The sequence below is a fragment of the Martes martes genome (genome assembly GCF_963455335.1).
Source record: "Martes martes genome assembly, chromosome: 1".
NCBI classification, from domain to species: domain Eukaryota; kingdom Metazoa; phylum Chordata; class Mammalia; order Carnivora; family Mustelidae; genus Martes; species Martes martes.
In genome coordinates this window covers 8807967-8825183 of record NC_137888.1, presented here as the reverse complement: position 1 = coordinate 8825183, position 17217 = coordinate 8807967, and the positions used below count along the sequence as shown (strand labels likewise).

The following is a 17217-nucleotide window of genomic DNA, read 5'->3' as shown; positions in this document are numbered from 1 at the left end:
CTTGGGCCCCACGGTTCTCGTCTGTAACTCCAAAGCCCCTCTTGGAACACGGTGATAAACGGACCGCTGTCCCCTTCCATTTGGGTGTGTCGGGGGAGCCCCAGGTGAGAGGCGGAGCCACCCCGCCCACCTATGCAGGCCTTCCCGGGAGCGGCCCCGCTGCGAGGGCGGTAGTTTGCTCCAGCAGCTCAGAGCGACGCCCACCGCCCGGAAGCTGTGGAGGACTCGGGATTAGAGCCCCAAGCCCCGAAGCCGTCGTCCAGGGCCCGCCCCCCGCGCTCTGAAGTACCGCCTCCTGATCCCGCCCCCTGGGTCAAAGGCCCGCCTTCTGGTCCTGCCCCCGCGCCGAGGGTTCTCCCTTGATCCCACCCCCGCGCGCTGAGGGCCCGCCCCCTTCCCCGCCCCGCGCGCCGAGGGCCCGCCCTGACCCCGCCCCGTCCGGCCCCGCCCCGCCCCCCACGCCGAGGGCCCTCCTCACGATCCCGCCCCTCAGCCTAGGGCCGCGGCCGCTCGGGCTCGGGCGCGGCGCTTCCTACCCGGTGCGGGTTCCCGGCTGAGCCGCTGCGGCCGCTCGCTCTACCTGCCACGGCCCGGCCGGTTCCTCCGCGCCGCACGTGGGCGCCCCCGCCGACAAGGGACGCTGCTGTCGCGGGTAAGCCGGACCCGCGCCCTCGGCCGCTGGGCGAAGCCAGGGCAGCCGGGGCGTCTCCTCCCGCGGGCCCGGGAGCGACGAGGCGGCGCGGGCGTCCTCCCCAGGGTGCGCAGGGTTCGAGCGGCGCTGTGGGGGCGGTCCCGGGGCGAGGGGGGCTCCCCGACCGCGGCCCGGGCCCGCGGCGTGCACTGCTGCAGTGCGGGGACGGTCCCGGCGAGGCCGCGCGTGGGCGTGGGCTTCGGCCCGGGACCCCCGAGGGGCAGCCCGGGGGCAGGGCGGGGTCCCCTCGGACCCCAGCGGCAAAGGAAGTGCGGCCAAGTCCTCGCCAGCCCCGCGCGGCCTCCGGACGGGCAGGTGGAGGTCAGGTGGGTCACCGCCCGCCCTCCTCTCACCTCCTCCGGCAGACGAAGGCAAGCCGCGCCTTTGTTTGCTTGTGCTGTCCTGGTCCCGGCGGGGGGCTAGGGACCGAAACCTTTGTAAACCGAGGGCTTTCCTGTTAGGGGAAGATCCTAGAGTCTCCCAGACTGTCCCCAGGAGAAGGGATAGTAGCCGCAGTGCGCGCGCTCTCCCCGCCCGGTCCGGGAGTCTGCAGGATCGCCGCCTGCTGCCGGGTGGATGGACCTTTAGCAACTCGTAGGGCGGCTGCTGATGGAGACTGTTACCCGCAGGTGTTTCCCTAACCTGGGACAGTCGCTCTGTATTTGGAGAAGCCTCTGTAGGGTTTTTTGGTAAGGCGATGGAGGCCTTCCCCTTCCCCCAAAAGCCTGCTCTCGTTAATGTCTTAAAATGTTTCCACTGCAATTTAATTAACACTCTGAAAGACCAGATTCAAAATAATGTGCCCCAGAGTTGATTAAACCAATGACAGAAGAGTTTCCGTGCTTTTGACTATGTCATTATCTAATGTTCTTGCTCGTGAGAGGGCGGCTATTTGTGATTTTTCACTCTGTTTTCATGTAATTCACGTGTTCCTTCATATAAATATCTTTACAATCGACTTCCTTCTGATCTGGCAGTCGATTTTTCGCTTAACCTTGTTTTTCTAAGAAATTGAGAGTGGATGAGGTGGAAGATTTCTTGCTGGCATTTTCCATTTTAAGGCGGGTATATCGGTTCAAATATACTGGAGCAGATATGATTACTCCTTTGTGTATGTAATTGTTAGTAGGCTGTGGAACTCTATCAGTCTTACTGAGCTGAGTCTCTCACAGGAAGCGTATTCAGGATAGGTTGCAAGAACATTTTTGGAAGAGCTATTTAGGGGCTGAACTGTTAATTTTACCTGTAGCATAATGTAGTAAATAAAGGCTTTGTGCCATTGTGCTAACCTGAGCTAGATTCCTAACTCTGCTGGTTGGTTTTTGAGCGCCTTGGGCAATTCTGGGAGGGGGGGCCTGATTCCCCATATACCCCTCTTGAGCAGCCTCAAGATAATACCCATGTCATAAGATTCTTGTGTGTTGCATAAGATAAATGCATGCACAATGATGGATTTACCAAGCCCACCCAAAAGACTTGCCTAGTAGTATAGTATTGAATGCGCCATATTTTGAAATAAAGGAGCTTGCTTGAATTATTACTTATAAACTTCTCATCTGTGCTTTGAGTTAAACAAATAGTACTTTCTTCGTGTAGCCAACCGTAACATTGAACTGCCCCAGTTACCTGCTCTGACCCGGCCAACACCTTCCTTGACATGCAGTGGTGCCTTTTTGCCACCCCAGCTCCTAATTACAAACTATCGCAGATGAAGGCGCTCTCTCTTGTTTTTTTGTTTTTTAAGATTTATTTATTTATTAGAGAGAGAAAGAGAGCACGCGCAAGCAAGAGAGCTGTGGAGGTAGAGGGAGATCTGCTGAGCTGGGAGTCCCTTATGGGGCTCAAGCCCAGACCCCGGAGATCATGATCTGAGGCGAAGGCAGACGCTCCATCAGCTGAGCCACTCAGGTGCCCCGAGGCTCTCTTCCTACTAACTGGCCACCCGGACTTTGAGTCTGAGCTCTCGTCTGCTGGTAGTTGGGCTTCCTCTGTCTTTTTTCCTTTTGCCAGTGAACTCAAGACACCTTCTGTCACTGTGTGTGTCACCTTAAATTGAAATTGTGGGTTTAGGTATTTCCTCTTGTATTATGTTATGAACAATGAAAGTAGAACCCTGTGTTGTTTTTTTCCCCCTATGTTTCTTTGCCCAGTGCTTAGACATTTAATATGACGAAGACTATGCATGGAGTTTTGCACTGGTTCAGAGATGTTGTAAATTATGAACTATTTGGGTGTACTAACATCTTACTGGGGAAAATAAATTGACATCTTTCATTGCCATCCTTTAATATTTTTAAAAAGTGCGAAGGATAAGAGTGCCTGGGTGGCTCAGTTGGTTAAGTGACCAAATCTTGATTTTGGCTCGGGTCGTGATCTCAGGGTCGTGGGTTAGAGCCCCGAGTCAGACTCCGCACTCAGTGCAGAGTCTGCTGGAGAATTCTCTCCTTCTTCCTCTGCCCCTCCTCCTGCTTGCGCACACGCTCTCTCTGTCTCTCTCTAAATAAATCTTTTTTTAAAAAAGTATAAAGGCTATTATTTCAGAAAACGAGGCCTTCCCAAGAATCAGTGGGTAGTCTTATTGTGTACATTCATATACATAGTACAGTATATTTTTCCAGAGAGCCGCAGCATGTGCAAAGGCTTTGTGATAGGCTGAATCAGTTTTAGGACAAGCGGAGTGCCTCGAAGGGAAAAGTAGTTGGAACCTTGTAGGCCATGGGGTGGGGAAGTTTGGATTATTGTAAGCGTAATGGGAAGAGTTCAAACATGGTGGGGATGTGCTGTGATTTATGTTTTAAGAGTCTTCTGGGACTGCTCTGTGAAAATGCATTGGAGAGGGGTGAGAGTGAAGGAGAACCAACAGGAAGTGTCCGCAAGCTTGTAGGGGAAGCTTGCACAGTGGTGTGGCGGAGATAGAGAGCAGCTGAGTCCACAGGTGTTTTAGAAGAAGAAAAGCAGGACTTGGGTTAAGTGAGGCAGGGAAGAGAAAAAAGAGTCCAGGGTGATGTCAAATGTCCCAAGAATGGTGGGGCTACTTTCTGAGGAAAGGAAGACTGGAGAAACAGCACTGAGCAGGTAGAATCAAGACTATAGGGTTTTTTAAAAAACAACTTTACTGAGGTGTAATTTTTTTTAAATTTTTTTAAAAGATTTTTATTTATGTATTTGACAGAGATCACAAGTAGGCAGAGAGACAGGCAGAGAGAGGAGGAAGCAGGCTTCCCGCTGAGCAGAGAGCCCCATGCGGGACTCGATCCCAAGAGTCCGGGATCATGACCCGAGCTGAAGGCAGAGGCTTTAACCCACTGAGCCACCCAAGCACCCCCTGAGGTGTAATTTTTTTAAAAGATTTTTATTCATTAGGGGGAGAGAGGGAGCAGGAGCTAGAGTGGGGGAGGGGCAGAGAGAGAGGGAGAAGCCTACTCTCTGCTGAGCAGGGAGTCTAACGTTACTGGGCTCCATCGCAGGACCCTGAGATCATGACTCCAGCTGAAGGTAGATGCTCAACTTACTGAGCCCCCCAGGCACCCTCTGAGGTGTAATTTATAGACCATAAGTCTATACATTGATTTCAATGTACAATTCAGTGATTTTTAGTATATTTACGGAGTTGTGCAACCATTGCCATAATTCAGCTTTAGCACATTTCCATTACCCCAGGAAGGTTCCTGTGCCCATTTGCAGTTCTTCCTTGTTACTCCTCCCTTCCCTAGGCGGCTGCTAATCTACTTGCCGTCTCTACAGATTCCCCTGTCCTGGACATGTCATGTGGATGGAATCATACAATATGTGGCCTTTTGTGTGGCTTCTTCCGCTATGTTATGTATTACCCAGGTTCACCCTTACTGTAGCATACATCAGTACTTTGGTCCTTGTATGGCTAGACCATATTTTGTTGACGAAAGTTTGGGATGTACTAAGTTTGAGACACGTATGCCACATCTGGGCAAATGAGTCAGGTAGGTATATTCTTGAATCTGGACCTCAGAGGGGGAGATTTGGGCAGGAATTATAAATCCGTGGGTCATTAGCAGAAAGATGGTATCTGTGAGTTGTAGGAATGGGGAGATGACCAAGGATAGAAAGAGGACAAAACTTGGTGCCAGGTAATAGCAATATTTGGAAACAGGATAGAGGAGGATTAGCCTGCAGAGGAGAAGGAACAGAGGAGAGGTGGAAACCAGTGCAGGGCTGGCAGGGCCAGGGGAGGGTATGGGCTGAAAGGAGGCAGTTTTGGGAAGGAGGGAATGGTCTGCTGCACAGTCCTAGGTGAAAAGTCTATTGACACTGGAAACTTGAAAGTTGTGGTGGCCTTGGGCAGATCGGAATGGGCCCAGAATGACCAGAAAGTGAAGTAGCAGATACCATGGGATTCTTAGAAATTCACCATGGCCAATAAATGAAAGATTCAATAAATGAAAGATTTATTGTACTTACACTTCAGTTTCTTTCATCTATGATGTTTGCCATTTTGCCTGATGGCGTGCAACTTGGTTAGCTAACTACAGCATTCTCAGTGTGTTTAATGATACCATGTTGCTCTGTATTTTATTGTCTTTTCAGACTATGTACTAGTGAAATATTAGCCTCGTATGTCAATCAGGATTGTGTTTGGTTGTGAGTAGCAGAAAACTTGATTATATAGTGGCTTAGGTCAGCTCTTCTGTGGAGAAAACATCAAGTTCAGGGTTGACATGGTCCCTTCTTAAAGTCATCTGTGGCCTCAGCTGCTCTGTCTTTCCTCTTATCCACAAAAGTCACACACCAAGGTTGGCTGTTTCCTCTTGCTTGCCACACGTGGCTTCACCTCCAACATCAAACCTTTGTTCCAGGCAGAAAGATGGGCAGGAGTAATGGGCAAGAGGCCCAGGTCAGAGGAGTCTGCCTCTTTCAAACCGCTTTCCTGGAGGCCCCACCACCAGCTTCTACTGACCCCTTGTTGCCTAGAGCTGTGTGTGGCCACCCAGCTGCAAGGGAGGTGGGGAGCTGTTAGCACTACCTTGAGCAAAATTCGGGTTCCCTTAGTATGGAAAAGGGGACAAGGAATTTCAGGGTAGATGCCTGCCACGCTTTGAGTAGATCTTAATCAGATGATGACTAAAGAAGGAGGGCAAATCAGAGCCCCAAGGCGTCCCTTTTGAGAAAATGACAAAGTATGGAACTTGGTGCCAGACCAAGAGAACTGTTGAACATTTCCATATCTTGTGGAATATTTCACAGTCGTTATTGTTTGAATAAACTAGTAGGTTGACCTACAGATTTTTTTTTTGTTAATAAAGGAATAAAAACAAAACTTGACATATGCATGCACTCGTATTGCGTCCATTGTCACATGTAAATGACAAATATTTTCATGAAGTCAAATGAGTGCAGCATTCTGTGCTGTTCTTTGTTTCCTTTTGTCACATTGGAGATAAAAAGAGGAAATGGTTGCTGTTGGCGCCGGGATGAGACCATATCGGTCTTAGGCTTTATAATAGCTGCAGTGGTTCATACATAATGAATGCATCTAGCCACAGGAAAAAAACAAAAGAATCTGTCAAAGAATATACAAGGGCAAGAAGAATAAAGTGGTGATTGCTTTGGCCTTGACATCACCACCCCACGTCCAGGCTCTACACATGGAGGAGGCACAAAACTGTCAGTCCAGTGGCTGGTTGGCGGGGATTTGCGGGGGATTGGAGCTTAGTAACTGAACAGGCACCTGGTGGATTTCTGGCAACACTGATGTCAGACAGTGCATTCTTACATCCTTATTTTTTAAACTTTTTTCTTCCCTATCAGATTTTCTTCTAGAATATTCCCAATCCTCTAACATAGTCTAGTTGTAAAGGATTGGATGAATAAAGAGGTTGCTCTGATTACTAGCACTGACCTGCTTTTCCTTAGCTTTTATAAATGCCCTACAGTAGGAAGGGCCACCTGCATTCAGAATTACCAGCAGGCAACAATATTTAGTGAGCGGCTTTGTACTTTTCACTCCTAGAATTAATTTGGTCAGTTAAGAGGAATCCCGGCATTTTTGCTGCTTTTCTGCTCTGTCCATTTGTCTCCATAAGAATCCAAGAGGACCGGAACTGTTTATCTTTTATCTACCACAGTGCCTGGCCCAGGAGCCTTGCTAAATATTTGAGTTGCATCGCTGAGTGTGTTTGTGCACGGGAGTGTTTGTGGACACGTGTCCTCTGTAGCTCTGGGCTGGGAAGGCTCTGTGTCCTTGAGCAGCTCCCTCATTTCTTTCTTGATTCGCTTTTAGATACTTTCTCCGCTGTGAGAATGTAAGATGGATCCAGAGGAGCAGGAACTCCTGAATGATTACAGATACAGAAATTACTCTTCGGTGATTGAAAAGGCTTTAAGAAATTTCGAGTCCTCAAGTGAATGGGCGGATCTCATATCTTCGCTGGGCAAGCTCAACAAGGTATCGGGGTGTAGAATATTTAGATTGCCTGGAGGCGGGGACACAGCTGTCTTTTTATTATCTCAAGGAATTCTTTTTATTATTACATGACATGCTGATTATAACAATTAGAAAATGCTGATAAGAAAGTCTACCTGTAATTCTGTAATTCCAGTTGCCTGCTGTTAACCTGGCCAGTATACTTAACCTCTTTCCAGCTTTTTATTTTTTTCTGGGCGTAGAATTATACTGTAGATATAGTCAATGAAAGAGCTGAACAGTGTTTTTCTCCACTGTATTTACGTCTAAATAAGATAAACTTTAAAATTGACCGATCAATGGGCGCCTGGGTGGCTCAGTGGGTTAAGCCGCTGCCTTCGGCTCGGGTCGTGATCTCGGGGTCCTGGGATCGAGCCCCACGTCGGGCTCTCTGCTCGGCAGGGAGCCTGCTTCCCTCTCTCTCTCCCTGCCTCTGTCTGCTGTGATCTCTCTCTGTCAAATAAATAAATGAAATCTTTTTAAATAAATAAATAAATAAATAAATAAAAATTGACCGATCAGTTATTCAAAGATGAATTATCTTTTTCTTTTTCTTTTTTTTTTTTTTTTTTAAGATTTTCTTTATTTGAGAGAGAGAAAGTGGAGGGAGGCGCAGAGGTGGAGGGAGAGAGAGAATCCCGAGCAGACTCCCCCATGGAGCTTGGAGCCCAACGCAGGGCTCGATCCCAGGACCCTGAGATCATGACCCGAGCCGAAACCAAGAGATGCTGAACCCGCTGCACCACCCAGGTGCCCCAAAGATGAATTATCTTTCATGTACTTCTTAGTACTTAGGACTTTTATGACTTTTCTTCTTTGGTCTACTTTTTTGGCCATTTGACTGCTGATTGGTAACTCATGGAAGACCATGGGATGACCTAAATATTGAAATCTGTCCAGAAATTATGAGCATGTTTGGATGAGGAGAAAAGAGTCTGGTCTAGGAAGACCAAAACTGGTCCCGTGCATGCTTGACCTGGTGTTCTGTAGATGGGACCACTGAATGTTCCCATCCTGCTCAGGAGGACGACCTAGTAATGCCCAGTGCTTCTACTGTAGGTAGAAGAGGTTTGGGCTTGAAGACACTGTTCCCGGGCTCTGTTGCTGCCTGGCCGGGGCTCCTTCCTAGAACATCTGACTTTGGAACCCCAGTGCCATGTGGGACTTGGGAGATGTACATGCCTCCTCTTCGGATCTCCACTCGCGAGGTCACACACACTGGGGTCTTCTAATGAAGAGAAAAAATTTCTCCATTTATTTCCTCGGGAAATGCGGGGAGGGCGTGAGGAAGGCTGGCAGTTACGATGGGTGGTGGCCGGGAAGCTGTGTGGTCTCTCACAAGTGTACTTACCACATGCGAGTGTCGTGGCTGGCCTGCTGGGGTAGACGGAGGTGGTGAAATAGCACCTAAGAGCTTGAGACTCCTTTGGCTGTAGAGCTCAGGAATTTGCAAGCTGAAGAGAGCCGTCGCGTCTTGCGTGAAGGTGGATCTCTTTTTAGGGGAAAGGAAGAAGTGCTGAGGTGGGATTCAGGCATATTCAAGTTCTTCTGGGTGTTTCAGTATTTTATTTAGTACTTGACCCTCCTGGCATCTAAAAATAGCATGCTTACTTTGGGAGGGGGTGTGTTCGTTATTTTTGTTGTTGAGGTAAAATCCACAAAACCTAGACCTTGTCATTTAACCATTTCCGAGAGTACGGTCACGTGGCTTTTCCTGCATTTGCAATGTGGTGCGACCGTCACCACCATCTAGTTCCAGAACATTTTCACCAACCCAAAAGGAAACCCTCCCATCTCTCCCCCTGCCCAGGCCCTGGCAACCACTGGTCGACTTTCTGTGTCTGGACATTTCATATACACGCACCCGTACAGTACCCTTCTGTGTCTGGCTTCTTTCACTTCGCGTGTTTCCCGGTTCCTCCATGTTGTAGCATGTGTCAGTGCTCCATCAGTTTTTACAGCTGAATGATACTCCATTTTATGGATACGCCACATTTTATTTATCCAGTCATCTGTTGACGGACATCTGGGTTTCTGCCTTCTGGCTGGTTGTGACTAGTGCTGCTGTGAACATTTGCGTACAAGTTTGCATACACCTGTCTATACTGCTTTGGGGGTATAGACTTAGAAGCGGAATTACAGAGTCACATGGTAATTCTATGTTTAGCTTCTTGAGGAACCGCCAGCCTGCTTTCTCAGAGGCTCCGTTGCTTCATGTGCCACCAGCAATGAACGAGTTTCCATTTCTTCATAGCCTCACTAACGCTTCACGATTTTTTTTTTTTAATCTTGATGATAGCTGTCGTGGTGCTGTCTCATTGTGGTTCTGATTTACATTTCCCTGGTGATTTATAATTTGGGTATCTTTTCATGTGTTTATTGGTCATCTGTGTATCTTCTTTGGAGAATTTCTGTTCAAATACTTCGCCCATTTTTTAAACTGGGTTGTTTGTCTTTTTGTTGTTGATTTGTAAGAGTTCTCTACACATTCTGGATACTAGGCCCTTACTAGATATATGGTTTGCAAATATTTGTTTCCCATTCTTAGGTTGTCTTTTCACCTTTTTGATGGCGCCCTTTACGCAAAAGTTTTAAATTTCTATTTCTTTTTCTTTTTTTTTTTTCTTTAAGTAGGCTCCACACCCAGCGTGGAGCCCAATACGGGGCTTGAACTCACGATCCTGAGATCAAGACCTGAGCTGAGATAAAAGATGCTTAACTAGCTGAGCCACCCAGGCTCCAAAGAAGTTTTTAATTTTGATGGAGTCCCAAGCTACCTACTTTTTCTTCTGTTGCTTGTGCTTTTGGTGTCATATCTAAGAAACCATTGCCGAATGCAAGATCATGAAGATTTGCCCCTGTATTTTCTTCTGAGAGTTTTATAGTCTTAGCTCCTACATTCAGGTGTTTGAACCATTTTGAACCAATATGTATGCATGGTATGAAGTGAGGCTCTGAGTGTATCCTTTTGCATGAAATCCAGTTGTCCCAGCACCATCTGTCGGAGATCCTGCTCTTCCCAAGGGCCTGGGAACCCTTGTTGAAAATCAGTTGGCCATAAGTAGGTGGCTTTATTTCTGGACTTCTGTTTCTTTTCCATTGACCTATCTATCCTTAGGCTAGCCCACACATTTTGATTATTGTAGCTTTATAATAAGTTTTGAAATGGGGAAATCACTTTGTTGTTCCAACTTTATTGTGCTGGATTGTTGGGGCTCTTCTGGGTGCCTTGAAATTCCATATGCATTTTAGGATCCACTTGTCAGTTTCTCCCAACAAGTCAGGTGGGATTTTCATAGGGATTGCAGTGACTCTGTGGATCACTTGGGAGGGTATTGCCGTGTGAACAATACTGTCTTCCAAGTCCGTGAACACTGGACGTCTTCGATTTATTTAGGAACATACACATTTTGAGCTAGCTAAAATAATAAACTTGGTCAGTGCAATTCTCAAGCCATGAAGTATTCTGTTAAACAAGCCCACTTTTTTTTTTTTTTTTAAAGATTTTATTTTATTTACTTGATAGACAGAGATCACAAGTAGGCAGAGAGGCAGGCAGAGAGAGAGAGGGAGGAAGCAGGCTCCCTGCCGAGCAGAGAGCCCGATGCGGGACTCGATCCCAGAACCCTGGAATCATGACCCGAGCTGAAGGCAGAGGCTTAACCCACTGAGCCACCCAGGCGCCCCAAACAAGCCCACTTTTGATATGCTTGAAAAACTCTCTAAAATGTTTCATCATTTTAACCCACCTTTTAAAATGTAGATTATTGGGCGCCTGGGTGGTTCAGTCATTAAGCTTCTGCCTTCAGCTCAGGTCTTGATCACAGGGTCCTGGGATGGAGCCCTGCATTGGGCTTCCTGCTCAGAGGGAAGCCTGCTTCTCTCTCTCCCACTCACTCTGCTTGTGTTCCCTGTCTCACTGTGTCTCTGTCAAATAATAAATAAAATCTTTTAAAAAAAATGCTCGTTATCAAGTACAGATGAACTCTTCTTGGAGGAGCTTTAAAAGCATTAGCTATTCGTGCATTCAATAGCTGTGTCAGTCCCTACAATGTGCTAGTACTGTCCTAGGCATCAGGGCACGGAAGAGAGCAAAACCAACTAGCCCCTGCCCACTTGGGGACCTGGGGAAAGCTGGAAGATAAACAGAATATACAGGATGGTAGATAGCAGTGAAGGAAGGAGATGGTGAGTATTGAGGATGTGTATAAAGTGAGTCTTGGGGCGCCTGGGTGGCTCAGTGGGTTAAAGCTCCTGCCTTCGGCTCAGGTCATGATCCCAGGGTCCTGGGATCGAGCCCCGCATCAGGCTCTCTGCTTGGCGGGGAGCCTGCTTCCTCCTCCCTCTCTCTCTGCCTGCCTCTGCCTACTTGTGATCTCTGTCTGTCAAATAAATAAATAAAATCTTAAAAAAAATAAAAATTAAACAAGAAATTAAAAATAATAAAATAAAGTGGGTCTTTATGGGAGACCTTGCTGAGAAGGCACCCTTTGACCGAGTGGAGAGGCTCTGGTATGTCTGAGGCCATTGAGGTCACAAGGCAAGCAAGGGATGGGGAGAGTATAGGACACAAGGCCATAGAGATAATGGGTGGAGAGGGCATCCAATCTCATAGGTCCTTTAAAACTGGAGTCTGACAGTGGCCACTGAGTCAGGGGCTGGTGGGTACCCTGGAGAGCAGCTGAGCCAGGAGCATGGCCTGGCTTAGTATGCTAGAGCAGGTTCCAGCTTCTCTGTAGGGGGTAGAGAATGGGTGGGGTCAGGCAAGGCAGAAACAGAGAGACCATTTAGGAGCTGTTGCGGTAACATAGGTGGGCCAGTGGAGAAGGGCTTGGGTTTTGAATATACTTTGAAGATATAACAATTTGTTCATGGACTGGACTTGGGATACAAGAGAAAAAGAGGAGGCAAGTGGGACTCACAGGTCTTCTCCCAGAAGCCACAAGATGCAAGGGGGAGGAAGCCCAGGGAGGACCCCGCTCCATGGGGGGGGGAGGGCAGGGAGACCAGAGGTTCACTTTGGGACAGGCTAGTTTGAGGTGTCTGGTCGATGTCCCCATCTGATGTCTGTAGGCAGTTGGATATGAGTGATATTGAATAAAAGTTTAAAAAGACAACTTTTTATTACGGTTGGTACCCAATTCTGTGTAATGGTACTACTATGTTTTCTATGCTCAAGCTTCCTGTTTTCTGTTTCTACGTATGATTAAGTGATGAATAAAAAAATTTGCAAGACATCAGTGGGATGAGGTGACACTGTCCATCTTTGCCTCAGCCTTGCCTATGACAACTGACATTGCTAGAGAGCATACCATGTGCTAAGGACTTGATGTGCATTATTTTATAATATAACATATCTGGAGATTGGTCTCAGGCTAAGCAACTTCTGCAGGATGAGAGCCAGCAAGTGCAGAGAGAGCTTAAACCCTGGCTGCCAAGCCCATGCTCTGGAGCTTTTTTCGTGTCACTATCTGCGTGGCTCACATATGGGGGCAGGGGTACACCTTTCTGTTGTCAGGGGCACTGTCTTCATTATCCAAATGAAGCAGGTGCAGTGAATTTCTAAAACTCATTTTACCAATGAAGGTTTACTAATAACTTGCCCGATGTCTCATGGCTACTAAGTGGTTGTTACGGGTTGAATTGTGTCTTTCAAAAAAAAATATGGTGGTTTTTTTTTTTTTAAGATTTTATTTATTTATTTGACGGAGAGATCACAAGTAGGCACAGCAGCAGGCAGAGAGGGGGGCAGCAGGCTCCTGCTGAGCAGAGAGCTGGATCCACGGCTCGATCCCAGGACCCTGAGGTAATGACCCAAGCAGAAGGCAGACAGACGCTTAACCCACTAAGCCACTCAGGTGCCCCCCCCCCCATATGTTGATATCCTAACCCTCAGTGTCTCAGAGTGTCACCTTATTTGAGGTTGGGTCTTTACAGAGCTCATCGAGTTAAAGTGAAGTCGTCAGGGTGGGCTCGGATGCACTCTGACTGGAGTCCTTCCAAAAGGGGGCAGTTTGGACACAGACACAGGCATGCATAGAGGGACGACGCCGTGTGGAGATGAAGGCAGACACCTGGCCCGCGTGATTATAAGGCTAGGAACACGAGCGATCGCCAGCACACTGCCGGAAGTAAGAAGAGCGGTCGGAGCGAATTCCCCCTTAAGTCCTCAGAAGGAACCAACCAGCTGACTCCTTGATCTCGGACTTCTGGCCTCCAGAACTGAGAGACAGCCTGTTTCTGTGGTTTACGCCATCCAGCCTGGCAGACTGATCCAGTGGTGAGACCAAGACATATTGAACACCTAGGGGAGGGGGATACGACACTGAGCACAACGTTCATAAGGCTTTGTTGGCAGAAGACAGACAATAAATATGTGATATCAGGTGCAGAACGCTGAGGAAGAATAAAGCAGGCCAGGGAAATAGGGTAGGGAGGAAGAAGGTGGGGTTTAGTTCAGACAGAGATGGCTCTGATAACGTGACATTTGAGATTTGAGCAGAGGCCTGGATGCAGTGAGCAAGCTGGCGGGGAGACCATCTGGGGCATGGGCCTGTGTCCAAGGTACAGTAGGGGGCGGGTGTGGCTGGGCTGGAGGGGTGATAGGAGAGGAGGGAGGAGAGGGAGCCAGGGCAGGTCACAAGCTCCTGTTCCGCAAGGGAGGAGGAGCCATTGAGCAAGGTGCGGCCGATCTCCCTTACCTGCCGGAAGCATCCCTCTGGCTGATGCGTGGGCAGGGAGCCTGCTGCGGTGGTAGTGGACAGCTTGTGCAGCCAGATCAGAGATACTGGGGCAGAGGATGTGGACGGTGCTGGATGGAGCAAGCCCAGTGTCAGTGTCAGCAGTTACTTCACTCCTGGGAGACTCACAACTTCTGTGTTCAGGAAACCCGATGAGAGTTGATGTGAATAACGAGGTTAAGGCCTCGGCAATGGTCAGATTTCTTAGACTCCTGCATGTACACAGAAATTCAAGTGAGTAAATTAGTGACGAATTAGTAAAAGATCTTTATACTGCAAATAGAAACAATACTGTAGGTTAATAGTAAGGTTAAGTCAAGATGCTTTTTAATTAAGGTAGGTGGTTGTTGGCTATAAAACATTAACCGTAGACAGAACAGAAGGCTCATCTAGCTCAGCTCTTGGCAAATGAGAAAACTGAGCTCCAAGAGGTCTTTGTTTGTCAGACTATCTGTGAGTTCTAATTGTATCAGTTTTTAAACTTTCAGTATCTTCTTCAGAATTTTATGTATTGGAGAAAAGTTTACTTTTTATGGGTTTCAGGTATAGCAACATGAATAGGGTAATTTTTTTTTAAAGATTTATTTTAAATTTTATTTTTTATTTTGACGGAGATCGCAAGTAGGCAGAGAGGCAGGCAGGGCAGGGGTGGGGTGGGGGGTGAAATGTAGGCTCCCTGCCTAGCAGAGAGCCCAATGCAGGGCTCAATCCCAGGACCCTGAGATCATGACACAAGCTGAAGGCAGAAGCTTAACCCACTGAGCCACCCAGGTGCCCCTCAGTGGGGTAATTTTTGCTTAATTGTTTATCTGAGACTTCAGGCCATCATCTTCTGCTGATTATTTTTAGATAAATTTTAATTAACAAATACATGTTGAGTCCTGATGAACCCAACCACTTGCCAAGCCTGGGTTACAACTTTGATTATGGAAACAGAGGATGGTAGAAATGAATAAGCTCTGTGCATTTAAAAACCTTATCTTTGGGGCACCTGGGTGGCTCGGTCAGTTAGGCATCTGCCTTCAGCTCAGGTCATGATCCGAGTGTCCTGAAATCGACACCCCCGGGGGCTCCCTGCTCAGCGGGGAGCCTGCTTCTCCCTCTGCTGCTCCCCTCTGCCCGTGCTCCCGTGCTCTTTCTCAAATAAATAAATAAAATCTTTAAAAACAAAAAAAAACACAAAACCTTATCTTTAAAACTCCTTTTTATTTTTATTTTTTTTTAAGATTTTATTTATTATTATTTGACAGACAGAGATCACAAGCAGCCAGAGAGGCAGGCGGGGGGGGCGGGGGGGGGCGGTGGGAAGCAGGCTCCCTGCTGAGCAGAGAGCCCCATGCGGGGCTCCATCCCAGGACCCCGAGATCATGACCTGAGCCGGAGGCAGAGGCTTAACCCACTGAGCCACCCAGGTGCCCCTGAAACTCCTTTTTAAAAAATGTCATAATGGTCTTAAACGAATCACCTTTTTTGGCTGCTGCTTTTTAGCACCCTGCTGTTTCATGAAGTGACGAAAGCAGGTGACGTGAATAGCAAGAGAAATAGGAGGTGCTGGGTATTGTTAGTTTCAGCTTCTGGAGTCTTAGCACTTAAGGACACCACCTCCTTGTTAACGCAGAGCCTTCTTGTGGCATTTCGGAGTTAGCGCTATGTTATTTCCGGAAGAACGGGCTGGAGATAGGAGACCAGGTGAACTGTTCTGGTCTACAGCTTCTGTTTCAGGACCCTTCTACCTGAAAAGTTGATGAGTCTGAGCTGGATCGTGATGTTTACCCTAGCCCTAATCAGCTACTTTTCTCTGCTAGATAGTATTCAGATAAAGCCTCTTTAATCTGAGGTCTGTATTATTTGGCTAAGTTGTCAGCAAAATCTGACACACTGGGCGATTTAACAGAAATTAACTTCCACACAGTTCCGGAGGATGGAAGTCCCAGATTAAGGTCCCGGCAGATTCTTCTGAGGCCTCTCACCTTGCCTTGCAGGTGGCCACCTCCTCCCTTTGTCCTCACGTGGTCTCCACTGTGCATGGCTGTGTCTTAATCTCCTCTTGGAAGGACTTCCGTCATATTGGGCATCACCTGTCACCTAGATTGTGACATTTTACCTTCATTGCCTTTCCAAAGGCCCTGTCTCCAAATACGGTCACATTGTAAGGTACTAGGGGTGAGGGTTTCAACACAGCGATTTGGGGGACACGATTTAGCCTGTAACAGGGTCTGACAATGAAGTGCGGATTATCTCTCCATGTACCAGTGTTTTCAAAAAGCTCATTTCCGATGGAATCCCAGATGGTTTTCTTTTCTTTTTATTTTAAAGATTTTATTTATTTTATTTTATTTTATTTATTTTATATATTATATATATATTGTATATTATTTATTTTATTTATTTTATATTTATTTTATTTATTTATTTTTTAAAAAGATTTTATTTATTTATTTGTCACAGACAGAGATCACAAGTAGGCAGAGAGGCAGGCAGTGAGAGAGAGGGGGAAGCAGGCTCCCCGCTGAGCAGAGAGCCCGATGCGGGACTCGATCCCAGGACCCTGGGATCATGACCTGAGCCGAAGGCAGAGGCTCAACCCACTGAGCCACCCAGGCGCCCCCAGATGGTTTTCCATCACACCCCTTACGGAACGGTAGAGCATTACTTCTTTGATCTTGTTTTTTATTGCCCTGCAGCATTGTGAAGAACTTCACTCTGGCACATGTGGTGATTCAGTGTGTGCCAAGAACTTCCTGACTGTCTCGGTCTGTGTGAACTGCTATAACAGAGTACCCCAGACCAGACGCAGAACAGCAGGCCTTCCTCGCTCACAGTTCTGGAGCCTGGGGGTCAAGATCAGGGCACTGGTAGATTCAGGGTCTTTGCGGGCTGCTTCCTGGATCCCAGACGGCCGTCCTTCCATTATGTCCTCACGTGGCAGAAGGGGCCAGGGAGCACTGTGAGGTCCCTTTTATAAAGGCACTAATCCCAATCCTGAGGGCTTCACCCTCATGACCCAGTTACCTCCCCACCCCACTTCCCAGTTCCATCATACTGCAGGACACAGACTTTCAGCCCGTAACACCGATGATTCGTGTCCCATCTGACTTCACCTCACAAGGTCTGCACCAGCTTTCTTGTAGGGGCTTTGTTGTGGGGCATCTCTTTGGGGGAGGGTGTTGTCCTCCCAGTTGACCTTTCCCATGTGCCTCCCTATGTCCTCCTCCCCAGCCTCTTCCTCTTTCTATTGAGATGCAGTTAATTTTATTTATTTATTCATTGAGATGTAGTTGTGTGTTTTTTTTTTTTAAGATTTTATTTTATTTAACAGACAGAGATCACAAGTAGGCAGGGAGGAG

At 47.6% G+C, this 17217-nt stretch overlaps 1 protein-coding gene across 4 annotated transcripts in view; it reads left to right on the top strand.

The window, feature by feature from the left end:
* The first annotated feature begins 6947 nt into the window (after positions 1-6947).
* DOP1B (DOP1 leucine zipper like protein B) overlaps positions 6948-17217 on the top strand; it is a 99903-nt gene continuing 89633 nt past the window's right edge. For all 4 annotated transcript variants that reach the window (XR_013966418.1, XM_080796745.1, XM_080796744.1 and 1 more), the window contains exon 1: positions 6948-7112. Coding sequence is in view for 3 of the 4 variants with exons in the window: in XM_080796745.1 (XP_080652871.1) it covers positions 6975-7112 (138 nt within the window). In the remaining variant the exon portion in view is untranslated. The remainder of the gene's footprint in view (positions 7113-17217) is intronic.